The following is a 19,416-nucleotide window of genomic DNA, read 5'->3' as shown; positions in this document are numbered from 1 at the left end:
ACGTGACGTGACGTGATTTCGCTCATATCCGGAGCAGCGGTTATTATATAACGATATACAGAACATGCATGCACACATATGTAGCCTACTGTATATGTATCTGTGCATCTTCACTTCTGTCTACACTGTCTGTCTCGAGCTTAGATTTACTATCGTTTCTGTATGTTATTTAATATGCGTGTGTTTGTGACAGTAATTCATGCATTAATAATCACTTTAATGCAGATTGTGTATTGGTTGCTGGATTTTAGCTGAGTCACTGACAGCATGAGTGTGTGTGTGTGTGTGTGTGTTGCACAAAGAGAGAAACACACACACACACACACACAAATGTCCTGATGTGGCTCTCATGAGCGTTTATTAATAAATGAAGATAGTAGTTTGCTCATATAGTACTGGAAAACAGTGAACAGAGACTGAATTCACTACTGTATGCTTTTGATTTTTTTATTTCTCTTCAGTCTAAATCTTCAACATGTTTTCACCGCAGCACCATCAGTGACAGCAAAACCCCAAACGCAAAAGACTGAAAGATATGAGTTGTCATATCCCTTCCAATAATACAGAACAAATGTGCAAATTCATCATCAGAGTTTGTTTTAAATGTCAGATTTTCAAATATTTGGATGGATTTCGATTGAAATTACAGGACACACACATCTGAATGCGTTTAGACACATAAACTGATGTAAAGCCTTTTTAAAAATCTGTTAGAAATGTAACATTTTAAAATGAAACTGCACTATCCATTAATTAATCCACATTCAAAGTAATCAATCAAATTCTGCTAATACAAGCAGACCAAATCAAAGGCAGATCAGTGTGTGCGTGTGTGTTCTTGTTTAACCTACATAGTGAGGATCAAGATAGTAAAACCTGAAATATTTGTCCTTGCGGGGACACATTTGGTCCCCATGAGGAAAACAGCTTATAAATAGATTATAAATACAGTTTGTACAATATAAAAATCATTATGTCTATGGAATTCCTCATAATGATATAAACAAGTGTGTGTGTGTCAAATTATGTCAGATGAGTTCACTGGCCAGATTTCATATGTGTTGAGGTATCTGATTGGCCAAGAGCACTGATGACATCAGTGGCAGAGCAGCCAATGAGAGAAGAAGACACTAATCTGACTCCCATCCCCCCACTCAGAGAGAGCGAGAGACACTGATGGGGCGACATATAAGACAAAGACCTAAAATGGACAGAAAATAAATGCTAGTAAAATAAAAGATAAAGACAGAGAGAGAGAGAGAGAGAGAGAGAGAGAGACAGAAGATAACAGAACGAGTAGAATAGGTAGAGAGATAGAGAGAGAGATAGAGAGAGATAGATAACGCTGTGGTTTTACTGTAAGAGGATTTACTCACTCGCAGTCTGTCCTGACATTTGCTCAGTGATGGACGAATGAGAAACACGCAGATGACACGAAGATGGAGTGAATAGAGGGGAATCTAGGTCACATACACTGCCGACATTATCACAGTTCATCTGAATTAATACACGGCTCTCTGAAATGCTTGATTCTGATTGGTCAAGACAGTCAGTATTGTGTCTGTTGGAGGATGTTGGTCTTCGCACCTGTGGTTTCTCTGCTGAACACCCGTGCAAACATGAAGAGAACTGACTACATATATACATATATACACTACATACTACATATGAAGAGTTCAGATGCAAAAGCCTCTGAGTGAGTGCCATCTGAAATTTTCTTCTAGAATGATCATTTTTATGAAGCTCGTATATTTAAGTTCAGTAATTTCACTTAAATGACAATTAATAGGTAATTTTCATTGCCATTTTAAGTGAAATTATGAATTTAAATATACAAGCTTGATAAAAATGATCATTCTGTAATTTTATCAATATAACCACAATTTGACTGAATCGAGCTGAATAAAAGCTATTGTTCTGTTGAACTGAATTGAATCAAATTGAACTGAATGTTTTGGTTTAACACTGTATAACTGTATAATATTTTTTATAACTGAAGAACAACATGTTATTTGTTATGAAGAAAAAAAAATGATGCTAATACTTCTAGTGCATTTGCATATTTTGTACCCGTATGTATATTCCCAATAAAAATCTGTACAAAAATTGACTTTTAGAGACTTTTTTTTTTTTTTACTTTTAGAATACTTTTATTATCTTAACTATTAAGTATCGTCATATAGTCAAAACTTTTAAACTTTGTGGCAAAAAAAAAAAAAAAAGGTAAAATAATATCTAGTTCAGTTACAAAACTCTAGAGGGCGCCTTTACATGCAATCTGCAGGCAATGACATCATTATCACACGGCACAAACTGATTGGCCTCTGCTGATCCTGCAGCCAATGAGATTGCTTGCTCAACATTTAAATAGTCCGGTTCAGTGTTTGCTGTAATCTAGTCCTGCAGCGGTATCAGAGTTTCTCTGAACCCCTCCACCTCCCCAGCTCCACCTGTCTAGATCTGCTACGGGATTGATGTATGTATATTTACGCAGCAGCTGCAGCATATCTTATATGCTAACAGCAGCGTCTCTGTGTATATAGCTCTAGCAAGTCTATACTTGTGAATAAAGCAGCATTTCCATCCAATGGTCACTTCCTGGGAAATTGGTGCAAAATATCAGTAATAAAACTAAGTTGCTGCAATCAGGCTCTTTTTCCCTCCATCATAAATGAGTTGCGTCTCAGAGCGTCAGACGAAACACAGTAAACGCTGTCATGTTCTCATGCATTCGGATGCTGGTGTTTGGGTCGCTTCTGGAGGGAATAAAACCACATCATTCTTATGACAGACTTTGACTCCGGAGTTTCAGAACCATCAACCCAATATTTGATATGCTGCGATGCGATTGGTCCGCTGGTTAGTCCAGTTATCCAATCACATCTTTTTTGTGATATCCACTTCAAATTTGGAGCACAACTTGGTTAGATGTATGGCTTTGATTTTCTAGCAGTTTAGAGTCAATTATTTTGTAAAAAACTTTATATAAAATAAAAATGTTTATTACATTTGCTGTACAGTAAACTTAAACTTCTAAAACTTCTTTACACTTCTACAATACAAGAGACTGATCTTAGATCTGTATTCCAAAGCATTCATGAACTGCAAGCCTTTAAAGTCTCCCTGTGATGAAAATCCAGCTTTTAATGTTGTTTATATGTGGTGTTTTTAATATGCTTTCAGACAAACCATGTGCAAATTCATAAGCCAACACCATTGCTGAGTATTTTCTCCTTAAAACTGCAGTTTACAAAAGACAGTCTCAGAAACGTGGTTTGAAACCGACTGTTTTGTACAGTCAGAAACATGTGACCGATCCTGTCACGAGTGGGGCGGGGCTTTCCTCCACTGACTTTCTATGATGTTTAAAGCATTTCTACAGATACTGATTTCAGAAGGCAGATGTCTGACTCTGAGATGGCGAACAGAAACATGGTTTGTGTAACAACATCAACACATTATTAGCTGTTTGATAATGTATTCAAGCCAAAAGCCAATAATATCAATTACAGTTATGTGTCTGACGCTGTAGAGAGTGATTCATAAAACGCATGACCATTCTGAAACATCGACTCCCTCTTCTTCTTCTGAATCAGTTTCTGCTTCAAACACACAGTTAGGGCTGTGCAAAAATATCGATACAGCTAACTATCGCGATATTTTTTTTTCACGATAGTGTATCGATATTTCAACCTCTAGTATCGATATTTAAAAAAATAATAATAATAATAATTTTTCATCAAATCCCTCTGTGTGCGTCAAACGACCTCCTCCGCCGCTGCTGTAGTTGTCGCTGACTCACGACAGTTGTCAACTGTCACTCAACTGTCCAGTTGTATGAGGCGCCGGACTGGACAAAAGCGAAGCGAACTGCGCGAGCGAGCAACAGAGCTCGAGAGAGACCGAGTGTATCCGCGCGCGAGAGAAACCGAGGGTGTCTGCGTGCGAGAGAGACCGAGTCCGAGCATTAGTATTGGACTGGTACATTCATAGTAATATAATTACTATATAAGACGCATGGAAGTTCGATTAATGGACAACAATAATCAGTGCAAACGTCTTGTTTTGAACTATTGTTTAATAAATATAAATAATTCGAGCACATAAACTTCCATATGGAGGATTAAATAAGATTGAATGTATGTAGTAATAATATATAAATATTATATAAGAGGCATGGACGTTCGATTAATGGACAACAATATAAATAAAAACAACAATTAAATTATTATAAACAATAGTTCAAAACAAGACGTTTGTAGTACTGATTATTGCTGGCCATTAATCGAACTTCCATGCCTCTTATAGTATATAATATTATGTACCAATTAGGCTACTAATGCTGGGGCACACTCGGTCTCTCTCGCGCGCAGACACACTCCGTCTCTCGCGCACTGTCGCTCGCGCACGCAGACACACTCGACACAATGCAAATACCTTTGCGAATAAATTGGAATTTAAGTTTTTGTCTGCTGAGTTATCAATATAATGTGATACACATACCAGAATACCCCAGGTGGTACATAAAAAGTTGTATATTCATCTATTTCTTTCTTTTTTGTTACATTTTTTTATAAAAAAAAAAAAATTTTTGCAATATATCGCAATATGTATTGTATTGTATCGTATCGTGATATATCGTATCGTGACCCATGTATCGTGATATGTATCGTATCGTGAGGCCCTTGCCAATACCCAGCCCTACACACAGTATGACAGAATTAAACCACTTGCACTTGCCAGTGTGCAGCGTTTACTACAGTAAAGTTGACAGAGTGGAAGTTCAAGCGGAGGTGACGGAGCCGATGGAGGTGGAGCCCTTGGCGCAGACAGAGAGCCAAAGAAGCAGAGTGACTCTGACTGTCCCCGAGTTTGCAACGGAGCCCCAGCGACAACCCCCCAAGATGGAAACAGGGTACCGGAGGGCTGAGGTGGAGCTGGAATGACTGAGGTGTAGCTTGAGGGAAGGTGGAGCCAAATGGACTCATAGGGGTGGAGGGCTGGAGAGCAGAGAATGGTCTGCAAGTCCATGACGATGTGCTGAAGATGTCTGACCCAGGCGGAGCCAATGGTCCGAGAGTCCAGTAGAGCTGAGATGAAGCTGGAATTACTGAAGGCTGAGGCGTAGCTTGAGGGAAGGGGGAGACAAAATGGAGCTATAGGGGTGGAGGGCCAGAGAGCAGGGAATGGCCCCAAAGTTCGTGACGATGTCTTGAGAATATCTGACCCAGGTGGAGCCAATGGGTCGAGGGTCCAGTGGTGCTAAGGTGAAGCTGGAATGACTGAGGGCTGAGGCGTAGCTTGAGGGAAGGGGGAGACAAAATGGAGCTATAGGGGTGGAGGGCCAGAGAGCAGGGAATGGCCCGTAAGTCCAAGGCGATGTGCTGAAGATGTCTGACCCAGGCAGAGCCAATGGTCCAAGGGTCCAGTAGAGCTGAGGTGAAGCTGGAATGACTGAGGGCTGAGGCGTAGCTTGAGGGAAGATGTAGCCATATAGAGACATGGGGGGGGCCGGAGAGTAGGGAATGGCCCCAAAGTTTGTGACGATGTGCTGGCGATGTCTGACCCAGGTGGAGCCAATGGTCCAAGGGTCCAGTGGTGCTAAGGTGAAGCTGGAATGACTGAGGGCTGAGGCGAAGCTTGAGGGAAAGTGGAGCCAAAATGGAGCTATAGGGGTGGAGGGCCGGAGAGCAGAGAATGGCCCGCAAGTCAAGTCAAGTCAAGTCATCTTCATTTATATAGCGCTTTTAACAATGGAGATTGTTTCAAAACAGCTTTACAGAGATAAACGTATAATTTAAGGTAAGATTGTTTTGGCTTTACAGCGGTTCTTTAATAAAGTCATTTTCCAGCTAAAGTTAGTTTTGATTGATTCGCTTCCGTCGCAACGATCATTTGTTATTAAATTAGGGGCCGCTAAGACGACACCATTCTCTCTACACAAACTTTAAACGTGAACCTGTGATAAACGCTGATGGCGTTCACATGCGCATTAAGAATTGGTTCTATAGTGCATTTGAATATATGTGCGCAGGTTTGTAATTCCCTACAAACCAAGCCTAAACAAAGTACTGGGCTTTCCTTATAAATTTGATACAGAATTTTATTTTATTTTATCAATTCGGGGTAGATACGCAAATTGAGTTTTCCCGACGACGCTTTATCTGTAGAGTGGTAAAGGGATCCTCCATAGGGAGAGACTAGTTGGCACTTCAGCACTGCGTTGTCATCGGGTCCAGGCGAAGATCCTTCGTCAGATCTGGATACGGCCTGGATCCGGCAGGCTGCGGGAAAACCTCGGGATAAACACAGACACTAAAATTAGCGTAGATGCCATTCTTCTCATGATGTAACGAGTACATCAGGATTTATGGGAAGTGTTCCCGGCAGCTGACCTAATCTATGCAGCCTAACATTGAATTATAGAAGTCTATAATGTGTTATGTGAATGCTAGGTCAAAGAGATGTGTCTTTAATCTGGCTCCAAGGCTCCAAGTCCAAGGCGATGTGCTGAAGATGTCTGACCCAGGTGGAGCCAATGGTCCGAGGGTCCAGTGGAGCTGAGGTGAAGCTGGAATGACTGAGAGCTGAGGCGAAGCTTGAGGGAAGGTGGAGCCAAATAGAGACATGGGGGGGCCGGAGAGCAGGGAATGGCCCCAAAGTTCGTGACGCTGTGCTGGCGATGTCTGACCCAGGTGGAGCCAATAGTCCGAGGGTCACTGTTGGAGTCGAGGGAGGAAGGAGCGAAGGCGGAGGAGTCAGGGCGATGGGCCGAGGTGGCAGGACGGGATCCGGAGACTGGCAAAACACCAAAAAATTCTGGACAAAAGTCTGAAGAGGAGGTGGGGAGGGAAACTGGGTGGGACCAGAGAGTCCAAAATAGAACAGACAGTCTCGGGAGGGATTAAAAGGGGTAGGGGATCGTCCTCCCCAAAATCAAAGTAACTGTTCATGGTGGAGGGTGTGGCTGGGGCTCCTTTCTTCACCCATCACAAACTCCCTCTGTGACGGATGATGCAGCAGGCTCACACATCATCGGCTCAGACACGCAAGGCTCCGGCACCGCGGCGATGTTTCGCTCAGCTATACCTTTAGTCGCTGGCTCCTGCATCACGGTAGAGGCTCTACGATTCCTTGATGTCTGGTGGTTCCTGGCTGGGCACTGGATTGGGAGTGGGGCTTGTTTACAAAAATAAACAAAAACTATACATTACACTTTCTGTCACAGTTGAGCTGTATACAAAGGCATGAAGATGAAAGGATCACACATTTCTGAATAATATCCACAAGGTAATCCACATGAAGACAAGCAGGCAAACACAACCATACATGAACTGAAAACACAGGACTTATAAAACACAGTTCCATAGACTGTAAAAAAATATGGACGTAGTGTTCGTGAAGTCACCCGTAGGTTTCTGAAGACCGTTTTTGAAGCCTAAAGTGGGCGTGGCCGGCCGTCGCCATCTTGGCAGCACGTCACTCCCGAATTTATTTATTTTTACAGTCAGACAATGAGCTGAGGTAACGTGATGGCTAACAGACAGTAGACAAACGGCTAATGATGACTAATGACCACAGTAACGGGAATCCACCTGTCACTCAAAAGTGGACACCCTTAATTATGCAGAAACCAGAAATTTAAGGCTTAATATAATTTAAATGGATGAGTTATAAAAAAATTCACCCCCTCACAGTTGTCATGAAGGGCAAAATTAGCTGTATAGACCAAAGCCACTTTTTACTCCAGGCTGTAAACATGTTTTTTTCTGCTGTAAAGTTGGGCATTTTAACATGGGGGAGATGCAGATTTGACTCACTTTTGCAGCCAGCCTCAAGCGGCCAGTCGATGAATTGCCGTTTAATTCACTTCCGTATTGGTTTCAAGAGAGAGAGACAGGGAGGTTGCCGCTTGGTCAGTTCACCCAAAAAATGTAATTATCCCATAATTTACTCACTCTCAAGCCTCATCCTAGGTGTAAATGACTTTCTTCTTTCAGCCAAACACAATCTGAGTTATATTAAAAAATATCATGGCTCTTCCAAGCTTTATAATGGGAGTGAATGGTATCTGAGATTTTGAAGCCCAAAAAAGTGCATCCATCCATCATAAAAGTAATCTATAGTATGGCTCCAGGGTGTTAATAAAGGCCTCGATAATTATAACTTTATAAACTTGATAATAGATCATAGATAATAGATTATTGATTATAATCACTGGCTTTGGGTAAAAATGTGCTAAAAGTATCTAACTAGTAAAACCACTTGTAGTATTAACTTGTTGTGTACTAAATGTTTACTACTGTTACTTAAAAGTATACTTTTATACACTAAAAAGTGGGCCAATTTTGTCCCAAGTGGTATTGAAATACTACACTTACAAGTGCACTTCTAGTACATTAATATTGGTATACTTACTACATAAAGTATACTTAAAAGTATATTTGGTAACACTTTATCTTACAGTGTCCTTGTTACATGTAGTTGTAGTAATAACTATAAATTATGCATAATTACATGCAACTAACCCTAAATCAAACCCCAAACCCTTACCCTGTAGTAAGTACATGTAGTTAATTATTATTACACAGTACTTATATACTTATGTACTTGCATACTTACACTGTAACACAGTGACACCTTAAAATAAAGTGTAACCGAATATTTTATATACTAAAAAGTGTACATTGATATTAGTATACCTACTACATAAAGTATAAAGGATATTTTATACACCAAAAAGTTAAGTATTGAAATAGTACACTTACAAGTATACTGGTACATTATGCATACTACATAAAGTATACTTAAAAGTATATTTTATACACTAAAAAGTGGGCCAATTTAGTCCCACACATTATTGAAATTGTACACTTACAAGTGTACTTTAGGAAGGTTAGATGTTATGGGAAGGAGGAGGCGGGAACCGGCAAACATTCAAAGACTTATACCATAAATGAAACAAATACAAAACTAAAGACTGCACGGACGACTGCTGTCACATATAATAAAACACAACATAAGTCCAGGCCTGGCCTCTCTCGATCTCCACTGTCGTCGCTCCTCCTTTTTTGCTTCCGCTCCTCCATGAGAGATACGAGACATTATGTTTTTTTTACATTATGTGACATTATATTTCCTATTATCACTGTAAAGCTGCTTTGAAACAATCTATGGGCCCTGTCTTGCACCCAGTGCAATTGACTTTGTATCATTCCTATTTTGCACCCGACAGCGGACTTTTCCCTCCACAGACGCACGTCGGTAAATTAGGGAATGAACTTGCGCTCCCGGGGACGGTTCAGTGAAAAGAGGAGGCGTGTTCCGGCGCAAACGTTCCCTGGTGCTATTTTGCAGTTTCAGAAAACAAATTCGCCACAGACCAGGAGAAACCTCGTCTAAAGTCAGTGGTGCATTGCGCATGTTAATCATATGCTATTTTAAGAGCGCATGCTTGGCCATAATGTAGCGTGTGCACAACACGCATACAGTTAGCTTATATCATCTACACACAGACGCAGCAGTTCTCATTTTTAGAAAACCATACATTATTACAAGGAAAAATATTACCACACGAGGGAAATCATTGTTGTGCCCATGAAGATGTGAAAAATAGGCTTAAATCTAGCTTACACATTTACCCGATTATCATACGCCTGTTTAACCGAAGCTAATCTGGGTGTGTTTCTCCATCCCCAATGTCACTTCTCTGTGTTTTACGGCCCTGACGAGAACGTCGGTCTCCTCGGCTGTGAACCGCTCCTGGCAAATCCGCCGTTATAATAGCAATCCGCCATGGAACAAGCGCGCCTGCTCTTAAAGGGAATGTGAGATGTCGCTCTGATTGGTTTATTTCACGTTACGCCCAAACCACACCTATGAGTAATGAAGCGACTTCAGACCAACACATTTTAGATTTGCGTTGGGCGCAAGAGTCATTTATCCGGCCGGTATAATAGCAACAGCGCCCGAGATCCGCCCACAAAGTTACTTGTGTTTCGCGCTTGATACTTGCGTTTCAGATCGTTAAAATAGGGCCCCATATTGTTAAAAGCGCTGTATAAATAAAGGTGACTTGACTTGACATTAGTATACTCCGATCTTCAGATGCTGAAATAATGAAGAGATGTTGTTCTGTGTCCTGCAGGTCTGATTCTGTTGTTCTATCTGGTCTTCTACACGTTTCTGGCCGGCATGTTCTGCCTCACCATGTACGTGATGCTGCTGACGCTGGACGACTATAAGCCCACTTGGCAGGACCGTCTGGCTGTACCAGGTACAAATACACTATAATCACACACACAAACAGACGCCATCACCTTCACACACACTATCATGCAACTGTGTGTGTGTGTTTCCAGGCATGATGATTCGGCCAAAAGGAGAAGCTCTAGAAATCATATATAAACCTGGCGATACAGAGAGCTGGGACTCGTACATTCAGGCCCTGAACAACTTCCTTGCACGTAAGTAAATCTCACACAATCTCACACATGTATGAATGTTTTCATCTGGAAGAGTAGAATATCGAAAGTTTGAAAGTTTTTAAGAATTATTCACACACAAATAAACTTTCAGTTACTCACCCTCATGTGGTCCTAAACCTGTACGACTTTCTTTCATACATTTCCTTCATACAAGGACAAAAATCACTATTGTCATAACAGTGTGTTTCTACAGGGCAGTTTTATTTATATACTATTATGTTTTTTAGTAATATTTTGAATTAGCTTTCATTTTCACATTTTCAGTGTTCTTTTGAATTTTTATTTGAATATTTGAATTATTTTATTTTGTATTTGCTTTGATCATTTTTATTAGTTTAGTTTTTGTAATTTATTATTATTATTACTTATTTCCAGTGCTTCTGCTAAAACTTATTTTAGTTCATTGCCAAGGCAACATTTACAATTTTTCATTATATGTTTTCATTATATTTTTTATTTTCTTAGTTAATGGTAATATTCCTGCTACATTGTTTCTATATTATTATAGTTTTTCTTAATATATTGAATCAGCTTTTTTATATTTTATTTTTGTCACATTTATTAGCTTTTGTTCTTTTTAAAACAAATTACTCTTTTTAGTTTAATTCATGTTTATTTCAGTTTTAGTGTTTATTTATTTCCAGTTAATAATTTTAGAGCTTCATCTTCCAACTTATTTTACATTTATACATTTATGCATTTGGCAGACGCTTTTATCCAAAGCGACTTACATTGCATTTCAAGGCACACATTCTTATCACTTCTTTTTTTAAGGCAAAATTTTCACAAGTTTAAAATTTTCATCTAATATTTACATTTATTTTAGCTTTATTTGACAAAAATGTTTTTTAATAGTCTTAGTTAATAAGCCTGCTCCATTATTTATATACTATTATAGTTTATATTAATATTTAGCTGTTATTTTCTATATTTTTATAAATACTTTTAGTAATTATGTTATGTGCTTTTGTCACTTTTATTAGTTTTCGTTTTTTGTTCTTTTCGAATATTTATGCTTAATTCAACATTGTATTACAGTTTTCATTTATTTCCAGGTCTTTATTCCAGTTCTAATGTAGTTTAGTTCAAGTTTTTCTATAATCTCACATTCTAGTCTTTAGTTAGCGATAATGAGCCTGGTGGAGGAGCATCAGTAAAGAGAGCTTGACCTTTGGCCTGTGTCTTGGCCTGTTTTCCCGCAGCCTATAATGACTCTCAGCAGGTGATGAACAACGACGACTGCCCCCCGGATAAATACTTCATTCAGGAGGACAGCGGAGAGGTGCGCAACAACCCCAAACGCTCCTGCCAGTTCAACCGCACCATCCTGGAGGATTGCTCCGGACTCAACGACAACACGTACGGATACCGGGACGGCAAACCCTGCGTGCTCATCAAACTCAACCGGGTAACCGGCCAATCACAGCACAGATCATTGTAACGACTGCGCATATCATACTATACATGATTACAAGAATAATTTTGTTTCTGTTTGAATTAAGATTATTTTTCTGACCCTGTTGGCAGATAATTTTGCTTTTTTTAAGCATCAACTCACTTAATTTTGATTAATTCCCCCGGAAAACAGGACATAATATGTTATGGCATTTTACTCATCTGGTAAATGCATCTTGATTTAAGAAGTTTTAGATATTTGGACTGGAAATAAGACAAAAATACTAAGTACGAAAAGCATTTTTTGATTTTACCCCTAAATTCAACATGTTTTAATTTCCTACCGTTTCGGAGAGAAATGTAGGAGCACGTTCATCTGCCAGTGGGTCTTTCATGGAGACGGTCCTCATGTGTTCGCAATTTGAATATAATAATGCATTTAAAATGAACGGACGTCGCTCAAATGCCTCTGGGCGCAATTGGATAGACCTAAAACCAATCAGAGCGATCGTCATCGTGTAAAGCCCGCCTCAACGTTTCTGATTGGTGCCGCGATTTGGACGGATTAGAAATGGGCTTGAATGAGCTCTTTGCCAGACTACTTGCAGAGCAAATCTAAATTTGCCGGAAATTGTCTGGGTTTTCCCAGGCTAGTTGTTTCTGTGAATTGCAGCGAAATCCATTTGTTTCTCTGTTCTGTAGCTTTAAAAATATACCTCAGATTTCTTGTCAAATCTATTTGTACAGTCAATCTCAAAGCTCTTTCCCGTTTTAGATGTGTTTTATGTGTTTTTTCCGTGGCATTCACGCTGAAAACCAATGCTGCCGCTCAGTCTTTTTGTCACACGCATACCCTCTATTATCAGTCCTTTTGATGATAAATGCGCTGTTATCCTTCCCTCATGAGCGCTGTCTCTTCTGCAGGTGATTGGGATGAGGCCAGGAAGTGTGAAGGCAAATACTACGATCATGCAAGCTCCGTACGTCACCTGTGGGGCAAAGGTGAGTGAGATCTACCTGACCTTCAGCCAACCATCATGACAAACTCATCACTAACAGCCAGTCAAGCATCAATAATGTCTGTTCACTGCATCCCTCCGTACTCAGAGATATAAAGCGGGAGACGAGTGGGTAAGAAATAGACTAGAATACACACTTAGCTTCCAATAAACCCTAACCGTAGACTAGTGCACATGCTACATTAGTGCACACCCTAACTAGTGCTGAACTAGGTTAGCTGAAGCCCCTCTCGTGGTTCATGTGTCTTTATGCTGATTTTTAGTTCAACTTTGATATTGTTAGTATTATTTCAAAATGAACACTTACTTTCAGTTTACTTGATTATCCATGCATCATTTCTAGTGCTGGGCAATGATTAATCGCATCCAAAATATGTTTGTGATTACATAATATATATGTGCGTGTACTGTGTATAATTATTTAGTATATATAATACACACACATGCATGTATTTTTCTTTTTTTTTAAATTGGTATTTATATATAAAATATTTATAAATAATATAAATAATATATAAACATATATAAATGCAAATATTTCTTGCATGCAAAATAATTATACACAGTACACACACATATATTATGTAAACAAAAACATATTTTGGATGCGATTAATCATTGCCCAGCACTAATCATTGTATATGTGATGCGAGCATCAAATATGATCATCAGGTTTATTAGTTCATCTGTCAATCATATTGCATTGCATCATAAAACTAAGCATTTAAATATCATCTTACTTAGACATATTATGTTATTAGCATATTTATATGCGTTTTAAGTAAGTATCTGTTATACTGTTATAAATATATCATTTATTTACATTACAAACATCAGAATTGCATCACTTTTTGTGCATATTAATATCAGCATTTGCATCAATTTGCATATTTTTGCTCAATTTGGGCCTCTGAATTACAACTGAGCTTTTTCTTCCCTCCATATTCTCAGTCAGGATATCATGTTAAATTAGCCATAAAAGCCTGATGTTTCAAATATGATGCTCAACTAAACAACACATATGCAAACTTGTTTTGTATATAAACTTATTTCATTGTTTAAATGTTCAATAAAAGGTTCCATAAAAAAAAAACAAAAAAAACAATTTCAGACTATTATTTGATAGGTTAGGCGTTATGGGGTTAAAATGAGGCTTCCTCCATATATCCAGGTTAAACACAGACAAAATCAACATACTGATCTAAATTTACAGTATGTCTGCCTAGAGTTTTCAAGCTACAACCAACAAACTCGGCTCAGACCTTCAGATTGTTCTGACTTGCTTTATCTTTTCTAACTGATCCCTCTAATGTTTACTGACATTAAACATTCAAATCAAACAGACAAACAACAGACAATCAAAACTAAATAATCCTAATAGAGTATTTAAGCTTTATCCACTACGTATCTATCACTAACAAAGCCTAGCAACTAGCTTAGGACATGCCAACAACAATCTAAATCATGCTAATAACATGCTAATTCGGGCTGGCAACATGTTAATTCATGTTAGCAAAATGCTAATTCAAGCTAGCAACATGCTAATTCATGTTAAAATGCTAATACATATTAGCAATGTGCTAAAACATGTTAATTCATAATTCATGTTAACAAAATGCTAATTCAAGCTAGCAACATGCTAATTCATGTTAAAATGCTAATACATATTAGCAATGTGTTAAAACCTGTTAATTCATGATAGCAAAATGCTAATTGTTGCTAGCAAAATGCTAAACCATGGTAGCAATGTTGCAAAACATGTTAGCAACATGCAAATTCATGCTAGAAAAAGTTCGATCATGCTAGCGATGTTCTAGCAACATGATAATTACAGTTTTTCTCGATTGCTTAAACACTATAACCAGGCTTTTGAACTAAAATTTCAAAACCATAACGCCATTTATCAAAAAGCACACCCATTTCACTAAACTATAAACACTATTCCCTGTTTTGACACATGAGTCAGATTTGTTGAACTGTCACTGCAAAACTCTACACACAAATCCCTTCATTTCTCATTGCTTAGACCATGTTGTCATGTATAAAGCACTAGCATTCAAAATTGTTCACTCAAGTCAGCACAGCTTCAGCTCAGTTAGCACACAATTACCCAAGTGGAAACACTAAGAGTCAAAATTTAACACACATCAATCAGATCCTTCAATAGATATATAAAAGGGCCCTAATCAGTTTATTGCGTTTTGGAACAATGGATCCAGAAAGACGTGAAGGAAGAGGGATAAGAATGAGGAGGAGGAAGGGCAAGGGCAAGAAGACAAGCAGTCTCAGATGAAATTCAAGCCACTCTAGTTGCCCATGTCTTTATCAATGGTATGACTATGAGGGAGGCTGGGCTACGAGTAAGGCCAAATTTGAGTCGCTTTACCGTCGCCTTGAGAGCCTTCAGGGAGGAGTGGTGGCAAACAAAATTCTATCACTGAATAAGAGACAAACATTTCCAATAGTCTTTGATGAGGTTTATTTTCTTGCAAGAAAAGGCCAGCAGTCGTACAGTCAGACAGTGTGGCTGCAGAGTGTGACAGTGAAGGGAGGGCATCCTTTCTCCTTTATAGACTCGACTCCCAGAATGTTATCTTTCTATGCAAATGATGGTATTTCAACCATATGTGGAACATTCTTAGACGTGTCCATCATATTGTATCCTTGAGTGAAGGCCCTCCTGTTACGTCCCAACACTCTTTACCATTCCAATACAATTCGAATTCCATATTAGAATATGGTTTGTGTGTGCTCTTTTACTGTCATATGTTGGTCACACACATCTTACTGTAAGTAAATATAAAAAAGAATTTAGAGGAGAGAGTAAAAAAAAAAAGAGTAAAAAAAAAAAAAAAAGAAGAGTAAAACAGGAAAAAAAATATGTTTTTGTGTGTGTGTGTTTTCTGTGTATGTATAAAAATGTGCCAATGTATCCACTGGTTGTGTCTTTTGTGTTCATCATGTGAAAAGGTTTGTGATGGGGGAACCACAAGCAACATAACTTACCAGTTTTGGAAATGTTGTTTTGAATTTATTGCACCAGTGTGTTAGACTATGTTGTAGTGTGTGTGATTTTGAGGGCTTGTGTGTCCTGTCTGAGGGCAAAGTTTGGTTTTTCAGCGAGAGTGAATGGTTTTGAGTGTAGAGCTTCATTTTGACCTGAAAATAGGATGTTTGGGGAATTGGGTGAGACGTTATGGATTTGTGTTTATAGTTTTGAGAATACGAGGCATAGTTTCAAGAAATGTGTTTAAGCAATCGAGAAAAACTGTAATGTAAGCAAAGTGTTAAATCATGTTAGCTATGTGCTAATTCATGTTTAAATAATCCTAAGTCATCTGGTTGAGAATCACTGTGCTTCACATCGCGCTGAAATTTCTCTCTTGTTCTGTGTAGAAGGAGGATTCAGATAGCATTGGCGAAATCGCTTACTTCCCTCCTAGCGGAGCCTTCAACCTCATGTACTATCCATACTACGGCAAGAGAGCACAGGCAAGAACACACACACACACACACACACACACACACACACACTGTTGTGTGATTATATACGCGTGTAACCTCTGTATGTGTTTGTTTAGGTGAATTATTCTCAGCCTCTGGTGGCCGTGAAGTTCACAAACATCACTTTCAACGTGGACGTCAATGTGGAGTGTAAGATCAACCTTCTCTTCTCTGAAGCCGCCACTCCGATCAACGAGAGAGACAAGTTCTCTGGCCGTGTGTCCTTTAAGCTGCGCATCAACATGTAGAGCAACTACATCTGCCACACACACACACACACACACACAGGAGATTGTAGGAGGTGTCAATCATATCTCAAAGTGTTTAATGTATTTGTCTGTCCTCATACTCGGGTCTACATGATGATTTCTGTGTGCGTGCGTGCGTGTGTGTCTTTGTATATCTCTGTGTGTTTTGAGTACTCTTGACTGTCGTCATACCCAGCTGATATCGTTCCAAAGTGAAATCAAGAGAGCAGGAAAATATCATCGATAGCCTTTCTTAAATCTCTAGACAACCAATACAGACATAATCAAAATCTCATGAACAATCCAGTGAATTCAGTGGGACCACAATCATTCACGAGTTCAGAAGAAAATTAAGCCTATTACAATTATTTTCATGGCAAACCCATTTTACCCATTTGTGCTTAAATAAATGTCATGAAAATGTATGCAAATTATACTCTCTTACTTATATTGAGCTGAAATGCGGATTCTGGATTCACTCGTTTGGTCTATAAAAATAGCTTTTATGCGACTGTGAGTGTGTAATAAATAACACAAATTAGAGAAGTCAAATCAGGTTGAGTTCAACTTCATTCAAAATAGATCAAATCTGAATGAATAAGGAAATGCGTAGATGAAAGCGCTAATATGATTGATTTATTAATAGAGCCATACACTTTCCATATCTGTCCCAGTGAGATATATCGCGCTCTTAATCGGATATCTGTTGTATCCATCCATCCATTTATTTATTTATTTATTTATTGCTTGATTGATTGATGAATTGAGGTACATTTATGATGTTATTCATTTATTTATTTATTATCTGATTTGTGATTTTTATTTTTTATATGACAATGTTTGTGAAAACACTTTTGTAACACTGTAATGTTCACAAACGCACACACACACAAGCTGTTAAACTGAAACGGTTGGCTGACGTTCTGCACACGCTCAGACTGCACTCAACGACTCATTAGCCAATCAGCTTCAAGCTGCGCCATATCAGTTCGCCGTTTGTTTTCGCGCTTAATTTGCCCAGTCGACTAATAATGTATTTGCTCCATTTTGTCCAGAACGGTTCGACCCATCTTTCTAAATGTGTACACAGCAATACCTTCTGGTCCAAGAGTGTACTGTTAATACTTGTAAATAATAAGCGAATCTGGGGGTAGTTAACGAAGAGAGTAGTTACAAAGAAAAGGGTTCCTGGGTGAAAGAAAAAAAACTTTAATTAAGAAAATTTGCCTATCTAATATTTACTAATGTAGATGAATGAATAAACAAACAAACGTGTTTTTCTTCCCAAAAAGTTTTTTTTTTTAAAATTCCTTTGTTGTTGAGCACATCATGCGTTAGCTGCACTTTAGCGCACAGCGAGAAAATTACGCAAACATTAGATGAACATATTTCTCAAAACTTTAGTTAATTTCTTCTTAGCTTTGGTAGGATCTTAGATTTTTATCATGTGATTTGACATTTGGATGTTCAAGGGGATTCGAGTCAAACAGACACAACCTGCCGCCCTGATTAACGAGGAGGTTACCGAGACGGTCATTAGCGTAGTGCTTATTAGCGAACCACTAGCCTGCCATCGACGATGTACGGGCGGCCGACCTGTCTGTTTTTTCTTTTTCTTTCGTGTTTTTCACAATCCAATCCTTCATTTCGCCCCCCAGTAGTGAATGTGCTGTGTTTCTATTGGGTTACTGCCACAGTGTTGTGCATTTGAAACATTGGAGGGTGTGTGTTAGAAAAGTGTGTGGGAAAAAAAGAGCCAGACGCGGCCAAACTTTTAAATTAACGTCACTAGTTCATCCGTCGCACATCAGAACAGAAGTTACGGGCCTGATGTTGGGTACAGTTCAATGTTTACAAAGAGCAGTGACTAATAACTAGATTAGCCGCGTGCTAAACTTACGCTGCCTGTCGTACGTTTACTAAGATCTACTTCACGTGTGCTGCCTGTCATGGAATAGATTTTATATGTTTTTAAGATACGGTAAATCGAATTATTGCACATTCTTTTCGACTTCTGTATTTTAGACGCAGCAGCGATTCGTCGAGCGTTTGTATACCGCTGTGAGTGTAGTTCACTTACATTTCTCATACGGTTTATTAATTTCCGTGAGACGAAAAATTCAGTCGGACAGGAATTTAGGACGTCACCATTGTGGTGTCATAGGTGTTACTGAGAGTTTAGGCGCGGTCACATTTACCGTTGCTCAGCACAATCTTGCGGTCCAGTCAGGAATTCGTGCGATTGGGAGTGTCGCGTGAGAACGAATGTGTTCCCTATTTAGATTTCGCTGGTGCTCGAGTTGGTCACGCAAATTCTCCGCTTGGTTTGAAAATGAGCAGTTCTTAATATGCTATTGCACGCGAAATTTCGCCGAATTTCGCTAGTGTGACCGCACCTTTACAGCTTCAATTGAACCAACACGCTTCTGACGATATCATCGATGACACATGGCGAAAAACACAGGCTTACACAAATAATGGCAACGACAAACACACCTGCGCTACTAGAAACTCATTAGAGAGTTTTTCACTCACTCTCACACACTGACGGCATCTTTGAGCTCTTTGTCCCCGTCTGTGTTTCTCTCCAATCCAATAACTCGACACGCTCGTCACTTTGACTTTCGCCGGATGACTTAAATAGCTCACAGACTCATCCCGGTTTTTCATCTGTCCTTCATAGTGAGACGGTGTCTTATTCTTTCTTCACTCTCTGTAAAAACACTGCTCAGAAACTAGATGTATCTTATTAAATATCCTGAA

The 19,416-nt window shown here is 39.0% G+C and overlaps 1 protein-coding gene across 1 annotated transcript in view; it reads left to right on the top strand.

Annotated features, from left to right (window-relative positions):
• atp1b2a (ATPase Na+/K+ transporting subunit beta 2a) overlaps positions 1–18,430 on the top strand; it is a 19,232-nt gene extending 802 nt beyond the window's left edge. The window contains exons 2-7 of the mRNA XM_079849225.1: positions 10,148–10,276; positions 10,362–10,466; positions 11,690–11,895; positions 12,807–12,884; positions 16,298–16,393; positions 16,483–18,430. Of these exons, the coding sequence (XP_079705351.1) occupies positions 10,148–10,276; positions 10,362–10,466; positions 11,690–11,895; positions 12,807–12,884; positions 16,298–16,393; positions 16,483–16,653 (785 nt within the window). The 3' untranslated portion in view covers positions 16,654–18,430. The remainder of the gene's footprint in view (positions 1–10,147; positions 10,277–10,361; positions 10,467–11,689; positions 11,896–12,806; positions 12,885–16,297; positions 16,394–16,482) is intronic.
• Positions 18,431–19,416: the final 986 nt, after the last annotated feature.

The sequence above is a fragment of the Squalius cephalus genome (assembly GCF_949319135.1).
Source record: "Squalius cephalus genome assembly, chromosome: 18".
Lineage (NCBI taxonomy): Eukaryota > Metazoa > Chordata > Actinopteri > Cypriniformes > Leuciscidae > Squalius > Squalius cephalus.
Note: the sequence above shows the minus strand (reverse complement) of the source record. Positions and strands in the feature narration are given on the sequence as shown.